At 35.0% G+C, this 21,509-nt stretch overlaps 3 protein-coding genes, 1 long non-coding RNA gene and 1 other non-coding gene across 10 annotated transcripts; 1 reads left to right on the top strand and 4 right to left on the bottom strand.

Annotated features, from left to right (window-relative positions):
- The first annotated feature begins 1,839 nt into the window (after positions 1-1,839).
- Positions 1,840-9,113, top strand: LOC110820976 (uncharacterized). 2 transcript variants are annotated; one of them, XR_002540986.2, is made up of 3 exons: positions 2,144-2,301; positions 2,618-3,036; positions 8,609-9,113. It is a non-coding gene; the product is annotated as an uncharacterized LOC110820976 (long non-coding RNA). The 2 variants fall into 2 exon arrangements; XR_002540985.2 differs by lacking the exon at positions 8,609-9,113 and having other exon boundaries at positions 1,840-2,301; positions 2,618-3,130.
- ROPGEF3 (RHO guanyl-nucleotide exchange factor 3) lies at positions 3,338-10,753 on the bottom strand. 5 transcript variants are annotated; one of them, XM_022050621.2, is made up of 7 exons: positions 10,128-10,752; positions 9,911-10,027; positions 9,661-9,815; positions 9,398-9,472; positions 9,031-9,324; positions 8,587-8,931; positions 3,338-3,663 (listed from the first exon to the last, which is right to left on the bottom strand). In XM_022050621.2, exons 1-7 carry the CDS (start codon positions 10,453-10,455, stop codon positions 3,541-3,543), a joined length of 1,437 nt encoding a protein of 478 aa, XP_021906313.1. In that variant the 5' UTR covers positions 10,456-10,752; the 3' UTR covers positions 3,338-3,540. The 5 variants fall into 5 exon arrangements, with proteins under 5 accessions (XP_021906313.1, XP_088075624.1, XP_088075622.1 ...); XM_088219499.1 differs by lacking the exon at positions 3,338-3,663 and adding an exon at positions 5,731-5,891 and having other exon boundaries at positions 10,128-10,753; XM_088219498.1 differs by lacking the exons at positions 3,338-3,663; positions 8,587-8,931; positions 9,031-9,324; ... (2 more) ...; positions 9,911-10,027; positions 10,128-10,752 and adding exons at positions 3,885-5,891; positions 7,224-8,580.
- Positions 7,674-7,809, bottom strand: LOC148253708 (small nucleolar RNA Z247). The gene has a single exon (XR_015820855.1). It is a non-coding gene; the product is annotated as a small nucleolar RNA Z247 (small nucleolar RNA).
- A 5,083-nt stretch (positions 10,754-15,836) lies between the features above and the next one.
- On the bottom strand, positions 15,837-18,707 carry LOC148253707 (Calcium-dependent lipid-binding (CaLB domain) family protein). Its single transcript, XM_088220266.1, has 6 exons — positions 18,568-18,707; positions 17,269-17,388; positions 17,068-17,133; positions 16,830-16,968; positions 16,288-16,423; positions 15,837-16,188 (listed from the first exon to the last, which is right to left on the bottom strand). The coding sequence occupies exons 2-6, from the start codon at positions 17,333-17,335 to the stop codon at positions 16,030-16,032; spliced, it is 567 nt and encodes a 188-aa protein (XP_088076392.1). The 5' UTR covers positions 17,336-17,388; positions 18,568-18,707; the 3' UTR covers positions 15,837-16,029.
- Positions 18,591-20,501, bottom strand: LOC110819577 (pentatricopeptide repeat-containing protein DOT4, chloroplastic-like). The gene has a single exon (XM_022048820.2). The coding sequence runs from the start codon at positions 20,499-20,501 to the stop codon at positions 18,591-18,593; it is 1,911 nt and encodes a 636-aa protein (XP_021904512.2).
- Positions 20,502-21,509: the final 1,008 nt, after the last annotated feature.

Genomic DNA, 21,509 nt, shown 5'->3' with positions numbered 1-21,509 from the left:
ATATAATGTACTTTTTTTAAGAAAATAATAATTCTTTTTAAGAATAATGAATAAAAATAAATGTTCTATAAATCAAAATAATTTAATTTTTAAGATAAGTCTCACATTCTGAATAACTAGTTCAAATATTAAAAATATGTGTTTTGAATTTTAGAAAAAGAGATGAAGAGTGAGATGAGAAATAAAGGGATTGGAGAGAAAAATAGAAAGAGATAGAAAGTTAGATCGGAAGAGAACATAAGAGTTTAAAAGGGAGATCGAGATAGAGAGATGGATAGTAAATCTCATAGAGATTGTGAGAATATATCCAAAATATTTCTTTCATATTTACATTTTCAAACATATTAGATTATATACAAAAAAAAAAAAGTTGAAAATATTTTGAATCTACCCAAATCACCAAAAAATCAACAGTCAGGTTTAGAGTAATTTTAGACTTTGTTTGAATAAATTTCAGTGATGGTTAATTAATGTATAATAATGACAGTAATTGAATAACAATAATATAAGATTGTAATGATAAAATTTTTTTACGTTTGGATGATGATATATTAATGTATGTTAACGACATATTTTTGTTTGGATGATATGATGGTATGTTTATATTTTTAGCTAAATTATTAATTTACTTCTATATATTATATGTAATAGTAAATGGTATAAAATAAGTATTTAAGAAAAAAAAGTTTATTTATCAATATAATTATATTTGTATTTAAATAAATAATTATTATACATAATTAAATTAAAATTTTGTATTTAATAAAATAAATAATAATTATTTATATTATCATATTAATTTAATAAATTTTTAATTGTCAGGACATATACGAAATTAATTAAATTAGATGGGAGTATAATGAAAAACAAATTGAATGCCCACCAAATACCACTAATTTGGCGGTTTAAAAATTCATCCCAAAATTTGTCAGTCAAATATCATTTGTTACAACTAGAAGTTGAAATAAATATAGTTTTCTCACGCCTGTAAAATATCATACATTAAAATTATACCATTTATCATGATCAAAATACAGAATTAATGTTCTGTTTGGATAATTTTTGTGATGGTTCATTAATATAAGGTAAATGTGCAGTATGATAATTGATAGATTATGACATATTTGGAAAGACAACATATTAATATATGTTAATAACAGTTATTTTGTTTAAATTGATAGATTGATATAGTTATATATTAAATTAAATTATCAAATTATCCATGTTTTAATGTATGTAGTATTGAAGGAGAAATTTTTTTTATTTAAATTGTAATTAAGTTATTTAACATAAAAAATTATTTAAATTATAATTTTTATTGATTTTTTTTAAATATTAAAAAATAAATTTATTATGAAGAATAAAAATTTATTTTTTATAGTTAGTATAAAAAATTAATTTAAAATTATAATATTTAATTTATAATTATAAATTAAAAAAATTTAAAAAGAAACAGATTGAGAAGAAGAGAAAAAAGAAGAAAAGAAAAAAAAAGTAGGTTGAATTGTTGAGAAGGATTTTTTTCGAAGGTAAAATAAAAATTATAAAAATTTAATGAGTGTATAAATTGAACAAAAATACTATTAAATTTGTGGTTTTAAAAAGTTGTTCAAATTTTATCTTTAAAATACCATAAAAAAATCCTAAAGTAATAATAACATCAACAAACAAATATGATTTTGACATCTCACTACCATATCCTATATTAATGAATCATATTTTACCATCATTCAAACAGAGTATGATTTTAATATCTCACTACCATATCATATATTAATGAACCACATTTTACCGTCATTCAAACCGAGGGTAAACGTAGAATCTCCAGAAATCCTAATTTCAGTCCTTAAATACCCATCTTAATCTCCGTCCACGTGTCCTAAAATATAGATCCTATACTTTCTAATCTATTATTATCTATTTGCGCCCAGATGCTTACATTATTATATTGTTAGGTATACGATAAATATAAGATTAAACTTCTGTAAAAAGGAAACTTATTCCTTGAAAAAGTATTTTTTTTAAAAAAAATTTTTTTGTTAAAAACTGGTAATAGGAAGTATCTCAGCAGGCAGCAAATTAGTAAAAATATTTAATTTAATTAAGCGCGTGTCCTAACTAGTTCATTAGTCTATATCTGCATGAGTGTTGGTTTTCTAACTAAATTTTCTAAGTCCTCTTGTAAAGCTGCCCTCCAAGTCCCAAACCCAAAACCAAGAGATCCAAGAACACAACAAGATTCCAACTCCTCAAATCTTTGAACTTTTTAACCTTTCGAATCACCATCTTCTTCTCTGCACGGTGAGTCTATGACCTCTTCCCTCTCTTGCTCCTCTTTTTTTTTTTTTTCCTTTGTTTTTTCTCACTCCTTGGGTGATTCTTCCGTTTTTTTATTTTTTATTTTTCTCTTGGCTTGATTCTTTGTAGACTAAGTTTTCTTTATTCGATTAAATGGGTTATTTGTAAGTTTCAAAAAGGAGGAGACCAAGGGAGAAGGAACCAAAATTGTTACTTTTGTGGGTCAACACCCGATTCTCCTTGTTATTTCTTAGCAGCCAAGAATTGACTCTGTGATCGGACTTTTCTGATTTGTTTCCGGTTATTTAAACCTCTTTAGGGATTCTTGATGGTGTTTCCAGAGCGGAGAAGCTGGTGATTCGTGTTTTAAAGCTTGTGGGGTACCCGCAACAATGGAGGGTGACAAGGGCGAAAGCAATGGTAGTGGTGGTGGTGAGACTGCAACAGAGAAGAAGAAGAAGACAGTGCCTAAAGAAGAAGCAGAGGAGGCTCTAAAGAAATGTTTAAAAGAGAACAAAGGAGATCATATAAAATGCAAGGCAAAAATAGAAGCTTTTCTATCTTCTTCTTCTACTTCTCAAAACCCTCCTCCACCTCCAAGACAATCAATCGGGCCTTTTAGGCGCAAGAGAGGTTCTTTAACAGATGTTTGAAGAAATTAACGGCTACCAAGCTTGAAAAAGAGGATTCATGGCAACCCATATGAATGTTGAATGTGATTCTTGAAAGAATTGAAAGGTCATTGCTGATTACTGTTTAGTTAGTGTACAGTTCCTGATGAATGTTGAATGTGATTCTTGAAATAATTGAAAGGTCATTGGTGATTACTGTATAGTTAGTGTATAGTTCATGATGAATCACCGACTGGGTATTTTTTGTGTGAACTTGAAAATTCAATATTGTTAGCTTATCCGTGAAACGGAAAACTGTCTTGAATGTTTCATACGGAGTCTTGCTTTAATAGATTCTGCAAAATGGGACATATGCAACATTGTCTAATCATAATAGTCTGATACTGAAAGCAGAAGAATCCTGGAGATATTCTGGATTCTGTCTTAGTGGCTTTTCATTTACAAGTTTGATGACAATTAACAGCAACTAAGCTCTAAACACATGCAAAGAAGCACGTAATTTTCAGGTCTGATTCTCTAGATTTTGTGTTCATAGGCGGGGTTATGTTCTTGCTAATTTATTATGTTGCTTCAACTTGTTGGGTAGATAGATGAAACTAGGTAGCAGGTATTATTGATCTTGATTTCTCATGGTCCTGTCTACATAAAGAACATCTTCAATCCAAGCTACAATGTTGAATGCTAACCCTTCTAAGACTCTTGAAAAGCTCTCAAGGATTGCCTGTCCCACATCCTGCAAATAGAAAAAAAAAATAGTTTAGTTATTTTCACACACAATCTTGTCTGACATGCTAGCCTCAAGATAAATCTATTGATTCTTATGAGCCTGTTTAGTGTGATTGGGTTTCTTTCTCGATCAATTTTAGAGCTTAATATCATCTTTGGCAACACAAAGTGTCGAGAAAATGAAAAATGACATGGTTTGCTGGTTTTACGACATAATGTATGAAATGATTATACCAACCACACAACTCTCGATAGAGAGCAGTTCTATTTATATTGAGATTGATTCAACTGATTACATAGAAAAACATGGTTCCATTATCACCACGATCCTATTTCTAAGGACCAACTGGTGCATTATCTTACTCCACTTACATAACAGTTATTTGACTAATTCTAACAGCTCCCCTCAATCACAACAAGTTCTGGATATGTTGAGATTGTTACAATGAGTAATAAAAGGATATCTAGACAGTGGTTTGGTCAGAATATCAGCTACTTGATCACTTGATGAAATGAATCGAACTTCCATTGCCTTGCGTGCCACTTGCTCTCGAACAAAATGGAAGTCAACTTCAATATGTTTCGTTCTGGCATGAAACATCGGATTTGAAGTCAAGTATGTAGCTCCTAAATTATCACACCAGAGACGAGGAGCCTTTGATTGATACACTCCAAGCTCCTTTAGTAATGATTTGATCCAGATCATTTCTGCAGTTAGATTTGCAATGGCTTTGTACTCTGCCTCTGTACTTGACCTGGACACTGTAGCTTGCTTTCTTGAACTCCATGAAATCAAATTTACTCCAAGGAACACAGCAAATCCACTAGTTGATCGTCGATCATCAGGACATCCTGCCCAATCAGCATCCGAAAATCCAGACAGCATCATTGTTTGAGACTTTTGAATTTTAACACCGAAATCTAGCGTACCTTTGACATAGCGGAGGATTCTTTTTACCGCGCCCCAATGAGTATCAGTAGGTGCATGAAGGTATTGGCAAACCTTATTCACTGCAAAAGCTAGATCGGGTCTAGTCATTGTCAAATATTGTAGTGCTCCAACAGTGCTTCTATACTTGAATTGTTCATCAGTTGATAAGGGTATTCCCTGTTCTCTCAATAACCGTTCAGCAGAACTCATTGGAGTAGACATTGGCTTGCATTTTTCCATGTTTGCTTTCTTCAACAGGTTCAAAGCGTATCTTCTTTGTGATAGTATGAGACCATCTCTTGTTTTCTTAACTTCAATACCCAGAAAATACTTAAGATCACCCAAATCTTTAACTGCAAAATCTGTTTTTAAATTTTGAATCAGACTTTCGGTGGCTTGATCAGATGAGCTCACAATAATTATGTCATCAACATAGATGAGCATATAGATGGTTATATCCCTGTTTTTGAGGATAAACAAAGATGAATCAGCTACCGAAGCCTTGAAACCTAACTCCATAAGTTTTCCAGTCAACCTTGAGTGCCAGGCTTTGGGTGCCTGTTTTAAACCATACAGGGCTTTCTTGAGCTTGCATATGTAATTCTGTGGTTTGTCTGGGTCTTGAAATCCTGGTGGTTGTCTCATGTAAACTTCCTCTTCCAAAATACCATGTAAAAATGCATTTTGAATGTCGACTTGCCTCATATTCCAGCCTTTTGTTACTGCTAATGAGAGAATAACTCTGATTGTTGAAGGCTTAATTACAGGACTGAAAGTATCACTGTAATCAATACCAAACCTTTGTTTGAACCCTTTGGCAACTAATCTTGCTTTCAATCTTTCAACTGACCCATCTGCCTTTCTTTTTACTTTGTACACCCATCTACTGTCAATGAGATTGATTCCAGGTTTGGGAGGAACGAGAACCCAAGTTTCATTCTTCTGCAACGCTGAGAATTCATTATTCATTGCTTCTCTCCATCCTGGGTTGCGCATGGCTTCCTCCAAGTTGTTCGGTTCAGCAACTGCATCTGTCATTATGGTATGCTTCAAATTGTTGACAGCAGCAGTTCCTGCAAAACTTCTCGAGGTGTCAGAGTATCTTACAGTTCCATCAGTGAATTGTTTTGCTCTCACAATGTTGTTTTTCGATCGTGTTTTCATTGAGTGTTGATTACTTGCTTCAGGGATTGTATCACGAGAAATGTCATGTTCTGGCAGTTGTTCTTGAGCTCGGTTTTGATTGTTGGTTGAGCTATTTTCAGCTTCGTGTTCGGCAATTACCTCATGATGTGTTGTATTATCTGCAGGAAGCAAACTTAAAACAGATGCATCATTAGCAATATCATCAGATTGACCATAACTCATATGAGAATCACTAATAACTGGTTCAACATTTGTGAGAGCATGTTCAGTGTAGACTGTGGGGTTGATTAATACTGGAAGAAGAGCAGGTTGATGTGAGTGTTTGATTTTAGCTGGTGACTTAGATTCGTTAAAAGGAAACAAGTTTTCATCAAAGATTACATCTCTAGAAATGTGGATTCGGCCTGTACTTCTGTCTAAGCATTTGTAACCTTTATGTGAAGAGCTATAGCCCAAGAACACGCATTTAGTGGTTCTGAAACTTAGTTTCTTGTTGTTGTAAGGCCTGAGATTGGGCCAGCAGGCACAACCAAACACTCTAAGAGTTAAGTAATCTGGATTTTTGTTGAACAATTTATGAAGAGGGGTGTCCTGCTGTATTGTTCGAGTGGGCATGCGATTTATAAGGAAACATGCTGTATTGAAGGCTTCATCCCAATATGACAGAGGCATGTTTGATTGAGCAAGTAAAGTAAGGCCAGTATCTACAATGTGTCTGTGTTTTCTTTCTGCGATCCCATTTTGTTGGTGTGTGTGAGGACAAGAGATACGATGCTCAATACCAGTAGATTTGAAATAATTGTGCAAACGATGATATTCACCCCCCCAATCTGACTGGACAGAGCGTATTTTTGAATTTAGCATGGTTTCAACATGTTTTTGAAATTGAAGGAAAACAGACTCAACATCAGACTTGTATTTCAAAAAATAAATCCAAACATATCGGCTAAAATCATCAACAAAAGAGACATAGTATTTAGAATTGTTTACTGAGGAAATAGCTGGACCCCAAACATCAGTATGGATTAACTGAAGTGGTGCCGTGGATACATGCTGAGAAGAAGCAAAAGGTAATTGATGAGCTTTTCCTAGTTGACAAGCATGACAAATTAGGGAAGATGAAACACTAGTATCTACAGCTAAATTATTATCTTGTAAAATCCTAACAGTAACGGGAGAGGCAGGATGGCCAAGTCTTCTGTGCCACTGTTCTTTCGAAAGTTTGGCTGTGAGCAAGGCTTGATTGGAAGAATTTGGTAGAATGTAGAGACCATTCTTACATTTACCGGTGAGTAGGAGCTCCTTCGTGACTCGATCCTTAACAAGAAAACAATTTGGGTGAAATTCCACAAAAGCATCATTATCAGAGGCCAATCTTTTTACAGAAATTAAATGTTTATTGATTTTGGGAGCATAAAGAATGTGTTTCAAAACAAGAGATCTAGATGAACCAGGAATTAATGAATTCCCAATATGAGATATAGACAAACCTGAGCCATTTGCAACTTGAATCTGATCGGTGCCAGTGTAACGTTCTCTGGTGGTAAGTCTGTCTAGTTCACTGGTGATATGATCTGTGGCTCCAGTATCAATATACCAGTTTGCATCACTAGTATATCCACTTGTTGCTAGAGCTGCTTGTTTGATGTTGTCTTCGGCTTGATATGCTTGATCAAACCTGTACCAGCATTGTAAGGCATTATGATTGGGTTTACCACAAATTTGACAGAGATTGTTTTTGTCTGAGCTGCTTTGTGTTCGTGGTTGTTGACGTCCAGGATTGATTCCGATACGCCCTGTTTGTCTACGGCCACCGTATGATTGACGGCCACGACCACGACCGTTGCGAGCTCCATTGATGCCTCCTCGAGTAGTCATCCTGTTAACATTGTTAGCAGATGAAAGCTGATCAATTGTACCATTACGCAGGTGTCGCATCTCGTAAGTCAGCATGTGAGCATATACATCGCTGATGGTGTAGACATCTGTTCTTGTTGTAATGCTAGTGACCAGAGAATCATAATCTGGACCAAGTCCCTGTAGCATGTATGCAATAAGCTCTTCATCTTCTACTCGTTTGCCAATGGCTGCAAGTGTGTCTCCGAGGCGTTTGATTTTGCGAAAATAATCTGCAATTTTCATGTCCTTCTTTTGGATCGTGGTGAGTTCCATGCGAATTTGCATTGCTCGAGCTCGAGACGTAGAAGCGAATTGTTTCTCCAACGTTGTCCAGGCTTCTCGTGCCGTGATAATGCCGATCATAGTTCCGAGAACTTCTTCTGTGACAGACGAGTTGATGAGACTGAGCACCAGCTGGTCCTGGTGGTACCAAACTGTGTACTCGGGGTTGATAACAATGCTGCGGCCATTTGTTGCTTCACTCGGCTCAATGGTGATTGTTTGGCTAGGTGCAGGTGTGGATCCATCAACAAAACCAACTAGCCCTTGGCTGCGTAAGTAAGGAAGGATTTGAGCAGACCACAGCAGATAATTTTCTTGGGTGAGTTTTACACTAATTACCTGGTTAATAGATGGAGAAGGCACAGTGCTAAATTGGAGAGGAGATGAATGAGAGAGTGTTGAATGAGAGGAGGTAGACATGGTTAGCAGTGGAAGCTGGAAGTTTGTGAATCAACCTGCTCTGATACCATGAAATGATTATACCAACCACACAACTCTCGATAGAGAGCAGTTCTATTTATATTGAGATTGATTCAACTGATTACATAGAAAAACATGGTTCCATTATCACCACGATCCTATTTCTAAGGACCAACTGGTGCATTATCTTACTCCACTTACATAACAGTTATTTGACTAATTCTAACAATGTACATGTGATTTGATACTTACCCGGTTGTACTGGATCTTGCAGGTGTCCAAAGATGTCTGTGACAACTCTGGATACCTCTGCTTCAAACAAAACAACAAGCTCTCTGCTCTTCCAGCCAAAAAATGGTTCTTGTCGATTCGATCTGTGTCAGACATGAGATCTTTCACCATGTCCCATGATGATTTTGAGTGGCTTATGCATGCTTTGCGTCGCCAAGTGTACATAGAAGCCTCAACTCTGTCTGCAAGCTGAAGAGCTTCATGTTCAGATGCGATGTTGAGACAATCAAGCAGATAATCTGGGGAGAATTTGTCTGGGGAGCACAAGTACCGGTAGATTGAGTCTCCGAGACTTGATTTCCCACTCTGAAAGACAAGGAATTTGAAGGAAATTAATTCCATGATTTTCTGAGAAATCACTGAATAACTCTTATATATATGAAATGGATCATGAAAATGACTAACCTTAGGAAGGGTTGCCATATATGAATCTGGAATTTCCATCTCAGCAAGAACACTACTATTAATGGCCATAGCAGCTTTGTGAATTTGGTAAGCACAGTCACGTTTGTGTCTCAGATGTTTCTTTGACTTGTCTGAAAGACCTACTTTGGGCACACAGGGAACTGGCAGCCACCATTTCTCGTCTTTTCGCTGAACAATAACTCTTCGAAACGAGCCTGAACGAGTTGAATTTGACGACATGCTACCCTGTTCTGCATACCAGAATTCTTTATTCTGGAAACTGTCTAGTATTTCCTGTCACATAAGCATAAAATATTGGTAAGTTAAGACAGCCTGGGAGATAATCAGAGAACATTCATGGTCTTACTATGAGCATTGCATCAAGCTTCTTCAAGGCAGGAAGGTTGATGTATATATCCGCTCTTGGCCTACTTTCCATTACCTAAATGTCCAAAAAAATCAGTGTTAACAAATGAAAAAGAAATTGATCAACAAGAATGAAGTGATAGTCAGATTCAAACATTAAAGTTTGAAGTCTTGTACTTCAGAGAATAAAAATCAATTAATTTGTTTTCAAAATTTAAACTATTAGAAAATTAACGAATTTATTATCTAATATTGCAAGTTTACCTCAACAATAGCTCCATCACCTAAATTTCCCGACTTAGGAATGAATTCCACTATGTAATCACATACAGAAAGGAGACATTCCATTTCTCGCTTCCACATCGCCTTCTTTTCCAGATTCAGAGGATCTAATCTCAAGTTTTGTCCAAACACAGTGGCTGGGAAAGTAACAAAATAGATATGAAACTAAAACGAGAATTTTTTGTCTCTGAAATTCTGCTTGAAACAATACATCTTTTTTTATTATATATACCATAGAGATTAGTTATGGCATTTGAAATAGTGACTGAGGTGCAGACTCCTTTTCCACTCCCTGACATGTCTTCTCCCAGCAATAGTTTTGCAAATCTTTCCTTCATCATCTCAAGTTCTGCAAAATTTCCAGATCAAGTTCGTGTCACAACAATTTTACTCCAAGGAGAATAAGTCATCAATAAATTATCTGCAGATGAAAATGAAGAAAAAATCACCAGCTTCTGCGGATTCTTGGTCATCAAGCTTATCATTCTTGTGCTGTTTCATTCCCAGCCTGGTAAGAACTGGATGATTACTGGCACCTCCAGATTTGTTAACAGGCCAGTGAGAGGGCGAAGGTTCACTGCAGTAGCAGGTGTGATCGTCAGTTGGATCTGAGAAGCCTGAAGTCTGTGAATAAGTCCGGCAATACACCAAAGAATCACCACTCATTGTCGAGTAAACCGGAGTTTCTGCAGCTGATTGATCGTTCTGATCGATAGAAGATGGTGAGGGTTGATAACCCAGGTCAAAGTTCTCATCAGAACTGAATGAGTTATCCATTTTTAGTGCAGGTACGGGAGAAGTAACTCAACTCTGCATAATATAATCATGGAGTTTTTGAGACTTGATGATTCATTTTCAAGAGAAGTTGAGTATTGGGTATTTAGAAGGAATCAGAATCTGAAACTTTAACCGGGGAATTCACTCAAATAATTGAATTTGCAGCAGAAAAAAAAAAAAAGAAATTTAAGAAAGAAAAAGGAAAAGAAAAGAAGAAAAAATAATGGGTTTGTTCTCTTTCTTGCAAACATAAAAGCTAAAGAGAGTCTCTCAGAGGTCGTTGTTTTGATCAGAAGCCTAAATAATGCACTGAAACTTGTGATGTATAAAGCAGAAATCTTTAACGATATATAGTAACGTGTATAAACAGAAACTATAAAAGGCAACGGTCTAGGATGGCTTTATGTTTTACCTTTAAAAGTGTAGATTTTGAATTTGAACCGTTGAAGAAGCTGCTGGGAGATTAGAACTGCCGTTTAAAACAGTTCCCTCCCATACACATCTGCCGTTTTAAACTTGTCTTTCCAAAAGAAAAACTGGGACTTCTATTGAGCCAAAAACACCCGTTTTGTTCGTCATCGTGGAAATTAAACGAGTCAAACAGGAGAGACCCGACCCGATTGCCGGGTCAAACAGGACCCAGTTCACAGAATTAAGGCTTCGGACTGGGGAGAGAAGACATGCAAAGTGTTTTGTCTTTATGGGGGGGGGGGGGGGGTAATATTATATATGTTTTGAAATAAGTAAGACGTTAATGTTTTATTATCATTAAATTTATTATTATTTGGAGAAAAGAATTTAATTAAATTAATGAAAAAAAAATTCTGGACGTGCACGAACGCTACCAATTAAGCTTGGAGTATTAAGTTATTTAATTAAAATTAAAAATTTAAATTTTATTAATTCTAATGAAATTATTATTATTATTATTTTTCTGATTTGGAAGGAAATTAATAATTAATTGGAAGGTGGGTCAATGAGACGCATGTGAACCATAAGTCACAAGATGCTGACAGAGCTGTAAGCAGCCAGGCCAGATTAAGGTTGTTCTTTTCTCCTCCTCTCTCTGATCACCTAAATTTTTGTCTTCATTTACTAGTGTTGATAATTTGATTATAAAAACACAAAACTCTTTGTCACATATATACTTGGAATTTATATGATAAGAATAAAAATTCTTTAATAATTACATTATTGTCTCTTTCCTTATTACTGCATTTCGCTACAAAAATTTTCTCTAATTTGATTGAAAGGAGAATTTGTATTATAAATAAAAACTTGGACTGTAAATAATTTATTATAAAGTTTTTTAAAAGCCATATTGATCGTATAAAATTTTAATCATTCCAAACATGAAAAACTAGAGGAAGCACAAGCTGCACTGAGCAAGGCGATGGGCAACTTTGTTACATTGTTGGCGGACTCAAAAGACAAGAGATTTTCAGTCAGCTGTGCCAGCGTCACATTTTGCAGTCTTCAACTATGTATCTAAATTTTGACTGTTATTTTTCTTCATATAACAGTGTTTTTTCTATTTATTTTTATTAACTGAACTCGACAATATATTGTAAATATAACACCCACCAAAACCTTTATTTTTTATTTTTTATTAATAAATATAATTATTTATTTAATTTATTTTATTTTAATTTAATACAAAAAAGGATAAAAATTTATTAAGCATTAAATTGAAAATAATTTTTAAAAAAATAGATAAAAAATTGAGTTCGGATGATATTTTTGAAAAAAAATCGAAAACTAAGAGTCAAAACGTATAATTTAGAAAAATTGTGTCACGTCAGACGTCCAGTCATTAGTCCCGACTAACCAGAACGCGCCAAGTGACAGAGGCGCTGACGCGGGAGGCCACGCGGGGGGGGGGGGGGGGGGGGGGGGGGGGGGGGGGCACGCGGGCGATCCGCGTGTGTGCGATCGAACGACTGAGGTCTATTCCTTTGCGCACGAATGATCCAGAGTGAATCGCGCACGGACGACCCAGATTGGATCGCGATGAACGGTTTAGATTCACTTTTTATTTAATCGCGATCGGACGGTTCATATCAAATATGATGGACGGCCCAAATCAAAAGCGAATGGGTATAAATAACCCCATCCACACCCAAACCCTAACCCTAGTCGCCAGAACCCTTCATCGGAGAAGATAACCCAGCCGCTAGGGAGCCTGCCACCGCCACTTGCCGCCACACCGGAACTCTTTCTGACTGCCAAAAAAGGTAAAAAAAATTCTTTTGCACAAAATTCAATTTTAAACAAGAACCGGCCAATTGACTAGAAAACACCGACGAAGCCCGGCACCGACGCAGACGCCGCGAGAAATTTCACAAACCGCTTCCGATGAGGCCCTTTTCGATTCCCGTATCACATAATTTTTCCACCATTGTGATCATCATTTTCTTTTCTACAGATTGACTGAATCGAAACACCCAATCGCAACGTGAGCCGGATGAGCCGCTGCACCAAAGAGCCCTGCCGCTGGTTGAGTTTTGGTTTTTTGTATTTTTTCGGCCCACCGAGACCCTTTAGCATGTGTGCTCGTAGGAATTGATGCAAAATCGGTCGAATTTGGCCAATAACGATCGAAAACGACCGACTCGAGGCAGACCGCCGCTGCAGGCGGCAGCGCCGGAGCACGGTGGAGTCGCTATACTGGATTTTCGAAATTGGCCGAGCGGGCCTTGGGACTAATTTTATGTTTATTTAGAATATTTGTAGGTACTATAAGCGTATTTCAGTTCCTAAAGAAAAATTTAGGGAACCTAGGGACTGCCCACATGAGCAGTAAACCGTTTACCTTTTCGGCGTCAAATCGAGTAAGGATCCCTCACCCTATTCCCTATCATAGAATTGAAGTCTAAATAAATAATAATGTGATATTTTGTGCGATTTTAGTAAACATGCATAATTAATTACTGATTGCTAATGGAGCTCGAACTAGAAATTGTTCTCTGTTAATCTCTGTTGATGTATTTTATAGTCTAAGAGTATGATAGTGTCTTATTGATTTATTTTATAGTTTGAATGCATGAATTGTTGCCTTACGTGACTACCGTTTGATTTGGGATTTGAGACATGATTGCATTACTTGATGCATGTTTATTTGCTTATGTGATTATGTTTGATTTGAGAATGGAGACAAAAGGAAAACATAAAAGTTGTGTGACAAATAAACAAACAGATATCCTAGGAGATAGTGGACAGACCGAATACATAGGGAACTCTACCGTGAACGTTGTCTCATACTAGAAGGGATATGGAGACTTAGTAATTTGGCACTCATCCTGGACGGAGTATGAGGACGACTCGCTTCATCTTCATACGAGACTGGGGTATTGAGGTTTAATATCTTGTCGCTCATACTGGACAGAATATGGGGACGACCCTATAATTGAGATTGTTAAGGGAATGGGTTCACGTGTAGCGGAGACACCCCTATGAACCCCCATGGATACTAGTAGGCTGGTAAAATGAGAAACGGTTATGATTTGGTTTATTGTTAATGAATATGAAATTATGATATGTGTTGCTGATTGTTCATGAAGTTATGATCTGTATGGTATTATTGTCTCTATAGGTTGTTTTCATAAATTCCACTACGATAAGTGAATGGTAAATAGTTTTATGATTGATAAATGAATTTGCTAAATTTAGTGCTCAATTAGTTGTTTTGATTTTATATCAATATTTACTTCTATGCCGGTGATATAGTGTGATATCTTTACTAAAATAGTGTAGCTCATCCTTGATTTAACTATTTTAAATCAAGAGAACTTGGTTCTAGAGCCCGATCTGCAAGAAGATTGCGGGTAGATGTTAGATACTTTCTATTTTCTATTATTTTTCTTATTTCTCGTGTTTCTTTCAGATAATTCATTTTATAATGTTGTTCAGTACTTTTAAGTTATTGTGTAACACATGTAAACCTTAACATTTTATTTCGCTTCCGCACTTAAATTATTATATATTTCTTTTTAGATTTCCAGAGTCTCTACAGTAAAATACCACGGTAGAATCGAGTATCTCAGTTATGTATCATCGAAAAGTTATATTATTGAATAAAATGTACTATAATTCACATTAATCACTTTTTTTTTTCAATTAAAGGTCTATATTAGTCAAAATAAGTTCTTTTAATTAAAATTATATTAGTGAATTCTGTCATAATTTAAAAATTATATTCTTTGGACCCGGGACTCTGTTCACATACAAAGGATCCGAGTTCGATATGAATATACATAAAAATTAGGCAGCTTCTTTATATTTTGTGGAAAATCGCATCAGCCAATTGTTGGAGGTTAGCTCGAAAGCTATATTACTAATATGAACTGTTTATATATATATATATACATATATATATTAAGAAGGGAAATTAATTTGGTTTTTTAAAAAATTAATATAAGATTTTCTATGTGGATTCGTTCATTATATGCACAGAAGGTGGTTAAATTTTTAATTTTTCTCAAATGGGTAGTGAAACATACGTGCATTCCATGTCTCAAAAAAGTCTAGCGGCCTAATCATAAATTCATTAAATAAATTATCTTTTAAAATTAATAAAAAAAATTAAGGTCAAAATGTTACGATCAAGTTTGTTCTCTTTCTTTTAAGCTAATTTTTTTTTTTAATAATTTGAATAAATTCTTATATAATATGGTACAACAAATACTAATTATTATTTATTTTTTAACGATATTTTTTTTAATTATTTATATATACGTATTTTTATTTAAAAAATTAACTACATATTAATTTTTTTTTTTTTTTTGCAAATTTGCTTTAGTACGAAGTTCATCATTTATGGGTATTTCTAAAAAAAAAAAAATTAGGCTTAAATAATGAGAACCTAACCTAATTATGCATTTTTGTTATTATCAAAAACTATATTAAAAATATTCAATAAAAATTATTACTATAAAAATATCTTTAAAGTATTAAAATATATTTTCAAATATGTTCCAAAAATTGACAAAAAAAAAAAAAAAAACAATTGGACCAGACCAGTCTGAGCTTTTAAGCTCATTGGTCAGGTTGGAGAAGTCGGGCCTAATTTTTTTGCACCTTCCCAAAATGGCTTGCCCCGGTTAAGAGGAGGGTAGGACTTGACTTAGTTAACATACTATGATTTTTCTTCCTGGAAAATAAAATAAACCAGAGTATGATTTTTAAAGTTGGTTAAGAAAACGAGTTCAGTGACAATTTTACATGGGACAGAAAAATCTTATTCGTTGTAAAACATTTAAATTTGACGTTTAAGAATTATAAGGTGAAAAAAGATGAGTAATGTAATAAATTTTGTACTTGAAAGATTTTTATATCTTACAAAATATATAATTTCAGTCGCAATTGTAATTCAATAGTGAGTCGATCATAAACATTGACTATAAATATGATTATTTCAGCATATAAAAGGTGACATGAATAATACAAACCAAGAATTGCAGAAAATATGCTGAGGAAAATTTTATCTTCCCTTCCCACTACATCAAGAAAATTTTATGCTGCAACTTATAAAAAAAGTGAAAAAAATCTATGGAGCAACACAAATATATGATCCTCTTAATTTCCCTTCTGCTTACATGTGAAATTCTTCTGGTTGTAACAGGACAAAATCTTCAACCATCTACATTTCAAGAGATTGCGGATACATCTAAATATTGACACATTTTTATCCTTCTCCTCCGCGATGAATTCCCTCGTCTCTGTTTGGAGTTCCTTCTGCAAAGCAGACTTGTTTCACTATCTCGAGAAAACACATAACTGCTGATGCAGACCTAATGGCATAAGCATTAATAGATTTCGTGTCATAATACTTACATTTGCAGTGAATCTAAATCCAATCTTTATCCGTCCTTTGTAGGTATCATCATCTAGCACTACACAGTGAGGAGCTGGCTTCAGTTCAATGTATCCTCTGTCAGTTCCTTCAGTAATTATTCCACTCAGGTGAATTCTGCATCAGTAAAACGAATTTATGTATCTACGGTGAACTTGTCTTACATAACGTTCCAAGTGATAATAAAGCTAGACCACTTGCTATACACAGGACAATCTTGATATCTTCATGCAAACCTATTTATAGATTCGACAGGCTAGCATCTCTTTCAGGAGTCAGGATTTTTTTTCCACGTTAGAAGTTGGCAACAAAAATCTTGAAGCCTTCATGTTGAGTGTGTATACTACTAGAATATAAATAATTGATTAATATCATTTCCTATAATCTTAAGCTTGGTCATAATTAATTATTTCATTTATATTTCCTGCACCTCCATTTTTGGAAGCAAAGGCAAATTGGGATGTTAAGGCATATACTTGACAGGAAAAATTTCATAGTAATCACGTCAAGGAAGGAACCATACATGGTTTCACCAACAAATCCATTTTTTCCGAATAATTCCTTGTCCATGATTCTAAATTTGATATGGTAATACTTTCTCCATTCACACAGTGGGAAATCAAATATGAACTTCTCATTCCACCATGGCTTGTCATCTTCACCTGCATAAAAAAATGGTTACTAGGATACATGAACAAATTTGACAATGGATTTTGAAAGGCACCAACAAACAACTGAAAGTGCGTAGAAAGGCGCTAAACCTGATGATACTTTGCTACTGTATTCCTGGCCTCCACATTGAACGACAACATAATAGGCTGGCGTTCCTATCACCAAATAAGCAAATGCAAAAAACTGTTCAAGGAAGAACATTGTAATCCAAGAAAAGCTGCAACCAAAAGAAACACACAGCATCTAATGGTCTAAGCATTAAGAATCGGGGGGGAGGGGGAAGAGAATACCAACAAGATTTGTATGTCTGATGCCTTCCGCATTAACAAGAATTACTTCAAGTTTTCCTCCTTCCATGTCCAAGAGATCCTGTGTTTATGCATAGATATGCACGTATCTTTCCTTTTTGCCTGCATGCACGTGTTTGTGCAAATATGTGTGAGTAGAATTGAGTCATCTAAAAAGACTGCAAATCTATATGAAAATGAGAATTTAAGAATGGTGCCAGTTTCAGAAAGTTTCTTAAATATGACAATTACTCAACTAAATTGCCATGTCTAGGCTCATTAAGTATTTATTACATTAAAAGAATTCAATGCGCATTTAATTGCATAGAGAACGAATCTATCAGTTACAAATCTTTTATTGTTCAAAGAAAAAACACTGAAGTGGAGAAAGGAATCTTGAGTGAACAATATTCTAGTCTGTTTGTACTGCTTTCCAAGTTCATTTGAAGCTAATTCTACTCTTCAGTGAAGTAACAGTTCAGATTGATTTCTTTTTGGCCATTATTAGCATTAAGGACTTGTCACCGAGTAATTCTAGAAGAAATGAAGCAAATGAATTCTCACTACTTGTCTCTCACTCCACTTACGCATGGCACTCCTTGTGAAGCAAACCAATTCTCACTACTCGTCTCTCACTCCACTTACGACACTCCTTGCTTGAGTCACAGGATATTTAAAATCCTTGTTCATCATCGCAGGATTTGATTACGGCCCGCCATATCCATATCTGCAGATGAGATGGCTTTACCTGATTTCACTAACTAAAACATTTGAAACCACCAGATTTATAGACACTAGAACCAAACTCATCCATCCTTTTTGAGCATAGAAAGCAAGAGCCAAGCTAAGTAACAAATGCCTTTCCTTTTTGGTGAAATCTGCCTCTTGCACATCAAATTTTTTAGCTGCCTTCTTTCGCTTGAATTTCAAATTATTGCTCACTCTTAGCTTGCGTCCTCTTTTCGCTTAGCCCACTTAGAGGTAGATTTGAACCAATGATGGATTTTTCAGTCCTTAGTATACCCGAACCAGCTGAACTACCTGAACGACTTTCCTAAAGTCTGTTTTCTAAATCAAGTAGCAGCCTACTTTACCCCTTGACTTCCAAGGAAAAAGACCTTTCAAACTTTCAAGCAGCTCTTTCTACTGTTACCTAATTCCAAACTGCAATGGCTATTCCTTCCTAGTCACTAAGAATTCCTAGTCAAGAATAATCAAACATGAAACAACAGAAAATATCATCATTTAGCAACTATGATTTAAGCAAATTCAGTTATACAAGAAATGAATATGATGGTTTACCTGTGATATCACAAAGAATAGGATTAATGGCCAAGGTCATGCTTCACGCTATTGTCTTCCCCCAATAAACTTCCATTCACCAACCTTCTCAACCTTTCCACATCATCCCACCTTTGTTCCTTTGCATACAAATCTAGTAAAACCAAGTAATAGCTGTTGTTTGACGGATCCAAAATTCTAAGCTGATTGACCACAAATTCTGCAATCTCAATTGTACCGCAAGACAATCTACAACCAGCAAGAAGAGATCCCCATATTCTCTTATCGGGCTCCACTGGCATTTTCTTCACAAATTCGAAAGCTTCTTCAATATTTCCCTGGCGACTGAGCAAATCCACCATGCATGCATAGTGTGCAAGTTTTGGAGCAATACCATACTTCTTTTCCATAGAATAAAACCAGTTCCAGCCCTCGTATTCCAGTCCACAATGACTGCAGGCGGACAAAACAGCCAGAAAGATAACACCATTAGGCTTTACCCCGTGACTCAACATGTTTGAGAAAGTAACAAGAGCCTCAATGCCACATCCATTCATTCCATAACCGTTAATCATTGAACTCCAACAGATAAGGTCTTTGGTAGAAGCTTCATCAAACACGGCCTTCCCTTGATTCATCCTCCCAAATCGACAGTATAAATCAATCAAGGCTGATGTCAAATACACATTTGATGAGTAGCCTTGTTTACTTACAAGAGCATGGATGCTTTCCCCTAGATCTTGAGCTCCTATTGAAGAACATGCTTGTAGGAGACTAACAAAAGTAACCTCATTAGGCTGCTTATTCATTGATATCATCTGCTTAAATGTCTCAAAAGCATTACAAGCTTGGCCGTTTTGGGAATGCACTGAGATCATTGCACTCCAAGCAACAACATCTTTCTGATACAGATGATCGAAGAGATTTCTAGCAGAAACAACTTCACCAAACTTAGCATACATATGTAGAAGTGAAGTCCCAACGGAAGTGAAAGCCAAGAATCCACTTTTCAATACATAGCAATGAAGTGCAAGTCCAGATTGAGCCTCTCCCTCATGAACTATGGCTGAAATTGTATCCTGAAGAATCCATTCATCTGGTTGAGAGCAAGAAAGATGCAGAATTGAAAATGTACCAAGTGCTTTACTAGGAAACCCATTCTCCATGCACCCACGGATCATTGTCCTCCAAGAGATGACATCCTTATGCTGAATCCCACTGAAAACTCGGATCGAGTTGTCAAGATTCCCACATTTTGCATACATATCTACGAGTGAATTTTGAACGTTGGTGAGATGGAAAAATATTCTTCTTACAGCAAACCCATGTATCTGCCTCCCAAAGGATAAAGCACGAAGAACACTACAAGCAGGCAACACGGACACAACGCTCACATGGTTAGCTTTCACATCATTAAACTGCATTTCCCTGAAACAATCAATGGCCTCCATGTACAGTCCATTCTTGACACAAGCCGAGACCATTACACTCCAGAAAACAACATCCTTATTAGCGTGCATCTGATCAAACAATTTCCAAACAATCTCCATATCATTATATATTGAATATGAGCTAAGAAGAGCTGTTAAAACCGATGGTTCTGCTTCAAAACCCATTCTGATCACCAAACTATGAACCACTGTTATCAGATCTTCCCAATTCAATGCACTAACAGCCCTTATTACAGTCAATATGGTAACATAATTAGGCTTTTGAGCACTCCTGAGCATCAATCTGAACAACTCAATGGCCTCCTGAGGCTGATTCTTCCTCACCAAACCGGAGATTTTCGATGTCCAAGAAATCAAATGGTCGTTTTCGATATAAAAATCAACTGCCCGTTTATTACATAGAGTAGAACAGCAGTAGGAGATTCCTGTACAGCATCTCCTATTAGTGTGTCTCTTAGAAATTTCTACAAGCAGTTTGCATGGATTGCGAATAAGAGAATACATGATATCATTAACTCAAGGCTACACTGATTTCAGAGCAAAGAAACTATTTGAATCTTTCGAAAATTGCGTGGAGAAAAAGGATTTTCCTTCTTGTTGAAGAGACAAATTTCTCCCCATCCGAACAACTGAAAAAGGTTACCGTAGTGTGGGGAAGAAGAGAAGAATTACCAAAGCGCAGCGTCGACTGGCACTAAAACGGCAACGTTTTTAGGCACATAAACTACCAAAATACAGCAACGTGTGGAGTAAGCTATTAATACGACGCAGTTTTACATTATTTGGTCTTAAACAGAGTACAATTATGATCTACGCTAATAAAATATGACCCCGTAAAATGTCTTGCTGAAACTTAATGAGCGGCTCTAATTTGAAATGCTTATGCAACCAGGTAAGTAAAGAAACAACGACAACGTTTTGACTTTTAAGATATATTTACATATAGGTACATTTATGTATATAAAGAAAACAAATATTTTTAGCAATGCTCCAAACATTTTGAGAAAAACATATTCATAACTCAATTTGAAAAATTAAAGTCCAGTTTCAAAGTTTTCGATAAAAACAATTGAAAAATTAAACTCCAACCATTATAAATTTTAAAGTTAAATAAAAATAACCATAAAATACTCTAATAAAAAAATAATTTATCTTATTTTTATACCTAACATCTTGTTTTATACCCTCAGCATATTAAAAGGTATACAAAATTATAATTAAATTAAAGAATAAAGTATAATTTAAATTTTAAAAAATATTTCAAATATTTAAAATTTTACTTATTTGATTACAAAAATTAAATATATAACTTTCTTGATAAAAAAACATAAACTAATGTGGATATGTTTTATTTATTTGTGACAAGGAAGTTCATCTCAAATTTTAATTTTTAAACTTTATCTTTGTAAATGTAAACTTAACTAATTATATTTATGGATTCTAATTAGCTTGTGTATCGATATCATTATATTTACTCCTGAATTGATAGAATAGTAAACACAAAAATAATAA

This window comes from Carica papaya, chromosome 5 (assembly GCF_054855325.1).
Source record: "Carica papaya isolate Zhongbai chromosome 5, ASM5485532v1, whole genome shotgun sequence".
Taxonomy (NCBI): Eukaryota; Viridiplantae; Streptophyta; class Magnoliopsida; order Brassicales; family Caricaceae; genus Carica; species Carica papaya.
This window is presented reverse-complemented; position numbering and strand designations above follow the sequence as displayed.